The sequence below is a fragment of the Lactuca sativa genome, chromosome 6 (genome assembly GCF_002870075.4).
Source record: "Lactuca sativa cultivar Salinas chromosome 6, Lsat_Salinas_v11, whole genome shotgun sequence".
NCBI classification, from domain to species: domain Eukaryota; kingdom Viridiplantae; phylum Streptophyta; class Magnoliopsida; order Asterales; family Asteraceae; genus Lactuca; species Lactuca sativa.
Window position 1 is genome coordinate 155,903,338 of NC_056628.2, and position 7,077 is coordinate 155,910,414.

The 7,077-nt window shown below is 33.0% G+C and overlaps 2 protein-coding genes across 2 annotated transcripts; one reads left to right on the plus strand and one right to left on the minus strand.

Annotated features, from left to right (window-relative positions):
- The first annotated feature begins 354 nt into the window (after positions 1-354).
- On the plus strand, positions 355-2,292 carry LOC111901162 (F-box protein PP2-A13). Its single transcript, XM_023897040.3, has 3 exons — positions 355-829; positions 1,342-1,460; positions 1,658-2,292. The coding sequence occupies exons 1-3, from the start codon at positions 494-496 to the stop codon at positions 2,049-2,051; spliced, it is 849 nt and encodes a 282-aa protein (XP_023752808.1). The 5' UTR covers positions 355-493; the 3' UTR covers positions 2,052-2,292.
- A 1,351-nt stretch (positions 2,293-3,643) lies between these two features.
- Positions 3,644-6,379, minus strand: LOC111901163 (uncharacterized). The gene is made up of 10 exons (XM_023897041.3): positions 6,221-6,379; positions 5,916-6,019; positions 5,389-5,525; positions 5,231-5,297; positions 5,069-5,121; positions 4,728-4,782; positions 4,549-4,623; positions 4,350-4,467; positions 4,187-4,233; positions 3,644-3,955 (listed from the first exon to the last, which is right to left on the minus strand). Exons 2-10 carry the CDS (start codon positions 6,009-6,011, stop codon positions 3,851-3,853), a joined length of 753 nt encoding a protein of 250 aa, XP_023752809.1. The 5' UTR covers positions 6,012-6,019; positions 6,221-6,379; the 3' UTR covers positions 3,644-3,850.
- Positions 6,380-7,077: the final 698 nt, after the last annotated feature.

Genomic DNA, 7,077 nt, shown 5'->3' on the forward strand with positions numbered 1-7,077 from the left:
ACACAACCTCCGTCATTATTACCTCCGTGACACCACCTCCACATCCAACCAACATCAACACAACCATTACCACCAGCATCAACTTCAGCATCAACATCAACACCAAAACTATCCACTTTGTTTTTATGACGACTTAAAAAGCAAATATTTTTTTTATGAAGATTAAAGATATATTTTATCCACATTTTATTCTGCAATAAAAAATGACCAAGGATATTTTACATCTTTCAAAACAAACACCATCTAAAAAATCTTCTTCACGCAGTTACATATGCATGTTAGTAAAAATTGAGGGACTAAATTTGTAGTTTGCTCAATTATAAAAAGTATCTCTCCATAAATAAAGCCAATTAAATAACTACACTTCCTTTATTCATCCCCATTCGCTTTCTCTCCCAAAATCCACCGGAATTTGCCCCAAATTTCGATCAATTTCTTATCGAACAACCGAAACCCATTAAATTCAATTCATCTAGAAGTTGGGTTTCTGCTTATGGGATCTGGCTTTTCATCTTTTCTTCTTATGTGCAACAGCACCACCTCTGCTCCGGTGATGCCGTCGGAGCCAGGTCTAGGTGATTTGCCGGAGAGTGTGGTGGGTTCTGTTCTTGTTTACTTAAACCCACAAGAGATCTGTAAACTCGCATCTCTCAACCGTGCTTTTCGTTATGCGTCATCGGCTGAATTTGTGTGGGAATCAAAACTGCCGAAGAACTATGATTTGTTTATATCGAGGGTATTTGATAATAATAATTTCTCTTCGACTCTCTGTAAAAAAGAAATTTACGCGAGGTTATCTGCACCTAGTTCCATTGATGGCGGCACAAAGGTTCGATACACAAAAATTTCCCATTTCCTCTCCTTAATTATACATCTATCTCCGTGTTCTTGAATGTAATTAGAATACGACATGTCGCTTTCAACGTTTGTTTTGATTTTGGTTTTGAGAAACAACAAAGTTTGATCCACAAGTCTTCTATTAGATAATCTGATTATGGGTTTGTGAATGAAAACAAAAGAAATTATGTTGCTTTGTGCCTTTATTTAGATTTGGGGAAGAACAACAAATTCCTATTTGAAGGTTTTATGTTGATTAGTGATCAGGGTTTGTGAGAAACACAAAGATCGTGAAACAAAAGTAGTTGAATTGTATGTAACAAGTATTACAACTACAAACCACAAACCACAAAATTCAAGAGTTTGATTATGTTCCTCTTCTTTTTCTTGTTTATAATCTTGGTTGTTCAAGAATCTAAAAGGGTATTCGTTTTTCAAAATAGATTTTTGGGTTTTTACATGAAATCAGTTGATATGATTTGGGAATTGGGAATTCTTTTGCAGAAAGTTTGGTTAGATAAGGGTACAGGAAAAGCTTGTGTGTTGATATCTTCAAATGGATTAGCAATTACAGGCATCGATGATCGTCGATACTGGAGTTGGATTTCTACAGAAGAATCAAGGTGAGGTTTCTAATGTCTTTAATCAAAGATATCATCTTTATCCCTCAACTTTCTAAAAAGTCATGGCTTTAGTCCACATGTTTGATTATTAGCACGAGTAGTCCTTAACACCAGAGTTCATCACTTTGTCCTTTACAACAAGTAAAATGACTATTTTGCCCCTATCTTCATCTTATCTTAAAAACATTTTTGTGTAGATTTCGATCGGTGGCTTATCTCCATCAAATATGGTGGTTTGAAGTTGATGGGGAGGTGGAGTTCCCTTTCCCACCGGGCACCTACACCCTCCTCTTCCGCCTGCAACTCGGGCGGTCGGGCAGGCGGTTCGGGCGGCGGGTCTGCAACTCCGATCAAGTCCATGGCTGGGACATAAAACCGGTCAAATTCCAGCTGTCAACTTCAGATGGTCAAAAGGCAACAACTCAATGCTATTTGACTGATCCTGGAAAATGGAATGTTTATCCAGTTGGTGATTTTGTTGTTGAGGATTCAAAAGTGCCAATGAAGATCAAGTTTTCAATGACACAAATTGATTGTACACACACTAAAGGTGGACTGTGTGTGGATTCTGTGCTCATTTGCCCTAAATGAAGATTTTGAAAAAGATTTTAATGGGGGAGGTTAGAAGCAACTTTTTTGATTTGCTAAAGTAACCTTTTTGTAAGTAGGATGTATTATTATACATTAATTAGTGAGGTGAGATCAAGAATGTACATTTTTAAATGGTTTTTGGTAATGTATTAACGGGTTTGAGTAAAATCGGTAACATTTGATTTTGTATTTAGTTTAAGAAAACCGGTTAGATGTAAAAATAAGAGCTTACTTTTATTGATTTGTTTGTTCTAGCATTCGAAAGCATTTTGGATTTTAACACTCCAAACTTCCTATGCTTATCGATTGTCTTATAATCTGAAATCTAAAAAAATTCATTTACAAGTTAATTTCACAATAAAGGTTATAAAGAACTTAATTGTAAGTCTCGAATTTTATTGATTTTTTTATTATCTACAAGAACCAAAAAGGTTAAAAGATAAATACAAGTATTACATATCGATCTTTATCCAACCAGATATTTTGGTGACAGGCTCTTTCAGCCGGGCTTAACTATGCCAATTGTCAAACTATTAAAACCTATTTTAGACGAAATTCATAAGTAAATGTTTCTTAAAAGGAACATTGGTGGGGTCTAATGGGACATCATTTGATGTTGTAGGTTCATATGTATCTTGTCGCATTCATGTGCCAACACTATGAAGTAACAGGAGAATTAATTTCGAAAGACTTTATGATTAAAATCATATGTATAAGACAATTTTTGTTGTTGTTTTGTATTTATTTTATTTTATCTTATTAGAGAACACTTGTGTATGTAATTTGAATTCGAAAATCCAATATTATTCTTTAAAAAAACAAGTTTAACATCTAAAACTATGTTAGGTTTCGAGTCGAGTTTTTATCAAGTTTTTCCATCAACCATGTGACACATGGATAAATCTTTTTTTAGTTTCGTTTATATCTAAAGGCATGAACATGAAAACTTGTGAGAAATAGAAGAAAGCATGTCGACTAGGAGTTTTCTTAGCAATGGATCAATCAAGGTCAAAACGCAAAAGGGGAGTCCAACTTTAGTAATAATAATAAATACAAGTAATAATGTAATATATATACAAGGGAAATAATTAGGTGTACTCCATATTGCCACATAAGATGTCATATAACTAAATGAGACGAAATGACAGCACCAAAACCGGATATAGGCAAAATGGCTACAATAAATGATTCGAATGGTCAAAATAAAAAAGTAGCAAAATATAGTGATTTATATGTAATTAGAAAATATATCTTGATAGTATAATACTTGTTAATTGCTATATTAGTGATATCCTTTATTTATTAATTATTCTTCATAAATTAGACAAACCCCTAGCACTCTAGCATCCTAGGTCTAGTTTCCTTTTTCTACAAATTGTCTTTTCTTCTTGCATAATATCATTTAGTATTTGACAACCATTTTAGCAAATTTGAGAAAATTCAAAAACAATATCATTCCTATTTTGTATTTTTCACTAAAATCCGATCGTACTTTTTTGTTCTCCTTAACATATTGAACCAATCGTTGAAATTCAATATGTTAGTTCAATGAAGATGACCATAAAACCCCTCACATAAAACATCCATTCAAATCCTCAAAAGCCAAAATCTCTTTCAAGATTCAAATGAACCTAGTAAAGTAGTTAATCATCAAATGTCAAAGACAAGTTTTCCACGTACCTTCTGGCTTCTACTATAAAACAACAAAGGCCAAACTAAAGTTTCTAGAACAATTGGCTTCAATCTTACAATAATTCAATTACAAAAATAACACAAAATATAAATTGATGTTTTTAAATTTACTCTTCCCCTTCATTGGGTCTTCGATATGGCATAAACCTATGGTCTTTTGCAGCATTTTTCCTTCTCTTTTTCTCAATAAATGATGCAAGTTTGCCCGATGCCTTGTGAATAAAATGCCATGTCAGCATTATAATTTCAAAAAAACAAACTTCCTTCGACATATTATAGAAATATAAATACAAAAAATAAAACATTGTACTTGGGACTTCTTTTGTGTAGAATCGTTCATTCTTGTATATTATGTTGTCTTTTGTATTTTTGGACCACTCGAAAAGAGATACATTTTCATATTTTAATATTTAATATATAATATAATATAAATAAATACGTACCTTGAGCTCCTTGAACTTCTCAACAAGTTCTTGTTTACGGATTTCAGCTGCAAGAAAAACACAAACATAAAAAAAATCAAGAAAACTTTTTAAGCCCTTTTTTTGTTATAAGGTAAGCTAAAAGAACGACTTAATGAAGAAAGTCAAGAGAGAGAGAGAATACATTTCTTCAAATAATAAGGTTGTTTCCCTTGTTTTGCAGCTTCTCTTTCCTTCTTTTTATGCTTAACAAGAATCTCTTTATCCGTATGTTTTATGGATGCTGATTTCAATTGTTTGTCCTAAAATTTACGAAAAAGAATTAAAAAAACATTATATCTTAAAATAAATTGATCAGATTTAACTAGTGAAAAACCACTTACAATCCATGCTAAACGTTCCTTCAACCCGCTAATAACTTCTGGATCCTTCGTTTTCTTCATTTGCTTTTTTAATTGCTATCAAGAATTCAAGATGATAAATAATAATCATCAAAAAGTTGTAAATTAAATAATAGTATCAAGTATTAGAGTATACATGGTTATGAATTTCTTAAAGCTACCTCTTTCTCTTTAGGGAGCTCACTCTCGTATAGAAAGTTATATCTTTTCTTGAATCTGCAAGATTTAGAAATAACACAAGTGATTATATTATTTTTATTACTGTTGACCAAAGAAGTTTAAAAAAGATATAATCTTGGAGGTTATTAAACATGAAAAGGGCATGAATATCATGTAACAATCTAAACCATGATACAATTTATTGAACAAAACATAATGCACTTAATGGTAACAGTTTATCTGCTAAGCTATATATGGGTGTTTCTTTTTCACTTAATACAGAAAAAAAAAAACGACTTAATAAAAGAAAGTCAAGGAAATGAGGGTAGAAAGGAGAAATTACCCATCTACATCAAGTGTTCCACATAATGATTCAAAACGAGGATCACGAACAATCTGATTATAGAAGATAGGGAAAATAAGAAAAGTTAAACCTCATCATTATCATAAATTTTTGAATTCTTTGATAAGGGTAGAGAGGATAATAATCAAGATGTTTGCTAACCTTTTTAGGAGCCTGAATGACTTCTCTAAATCTACCAACTGGTTTTTTGCTACTGATCTCCATTGGCCTTAAAAGATAGAAATAGAACATACTTAATCATTTACAACTCTGTGAAGTAACAACATGAATGAAAATAGTAAGTTGCATAGATCATATACCTATTTTTGTTCTCTCGTTTACCCTTTCTCTCTAATTTAGGCTTCTGATTGATTACATGTGACCCATCTGAACGTGCCTTCTGCAACTCTTCAAATGTAACATTTGCAAGCACCTCATGTATCTCTGTCTCCCCATCCTAATTGCAGATTCATTTTTCATTACATGTTTACTTGAGTATAATTTATACAACCACCATTTACAAGAGATTGATTCAACATGGACACAATAATATATATGTGGTAAGCAATCATAACAGTAATGCTACTATATACATAGCTATGTAATGATTAGCACTCCTGATGATACATTCTTACTTAATTTTGAGCCCAATACCTTCCTCTTTGTGGTGTTTATCATAAGGTTCAAGTAAATTATCAAAAATCTCCAGAAATAAGAGTTCTATGTCAAATTTTCCATGGAAAATCAATAACGTGTATGTCCCTCTTCTTGCGGGAAAGAACGCGATAAACATAAATCCGAGTGAGCATTAGAAATTCAACATATAAATGCGTATATTGAAACTCACATCTTCGGAAGCAGATTCTTCTTCTTCTTCTTCTTCATCGCTGTCTTTGAATTTGATCTTGCTCGAAGTAGGCATATCATCGTGGCGATTCTTCATGTTAATCTCTGAAAGTGCGAAAAATTCATTAGTTTCAACCAATTTAACTCGTAAAATCTCAAATTTTAACCGACAGCATTAAATGGCCAAAATTACAGCTGCTAAATTTTTTAGGTCGAATCGAAAAATAAAAATTCGATGAATTAAACACGGAACAGGAAACTAGATTAAACGAAAGAAAAAAGCCCGAACAGAAGTTAAACCCTAACCTGAGAAGCTAATCCTTCGTGTTCTTACAGGGAACGCCGCTACTTCGCTTCACCAAGAGCTTATGACTGTGTGCTGAATGTAATCAATGGCGGAGGGCGGAGAGCGGAAGGCGGATTCAGAACAGAAACGAGGCTTTGTGAAAAGATACGGTAAATCCAGTAAGCGCCCAATTAAGGTTCGAAATGTTTCATATGGAGCCCAATAAGTTTTAAGAGGCCAATAGACTATGCAATAACTTCCAAAATATTTCCAAATTCCAAATATAAAAATTTAGCCCGAAAAGGCCCAAAATCAAAACTAGACCAAGCAAAAAGAATGAATGATGTTCTCATAATCTAGAGTCGAGAGGATGGAGGGCGAAGCTAGACTTGCACAAAAAGTTTGGTTATTAGGTCTAGGTATGGCCCCGACTTGGCGACTTGTAAAAAAAGCTCTAACAGCCTTACGGCTAAGGAAAATCTATTCGGTTATGATCGGTTCTAGTTTAGGAATTTAAAATTCAACAAGTTAAGGGCATGACTATTCATGCTGCTTAAAAAGGTCTAGTAATAACCATAACATCGATTTAAATTGCTCGGATAATGTGCATGTTAAGCAAACAATCAAAGAGAAACAACAAAATGATACAAAGAAATTATTGTGGTTTTGTTGATATGGCCTATGTTTATGGAAATGAACCAGAAAGCGATACATTGGAAAACCAGTTACGAATATTTATAATCTTGAAAACCCTAACAAGTATTGGATCGGACATATATACAAGAAAATCTTGAATAACTAAACAAGTTATTCCTTAGAAATTGTCGTTCAAGTTTCTTCACTTCGTTCTAGGTTGGGTTATCTATTTGGATTATCA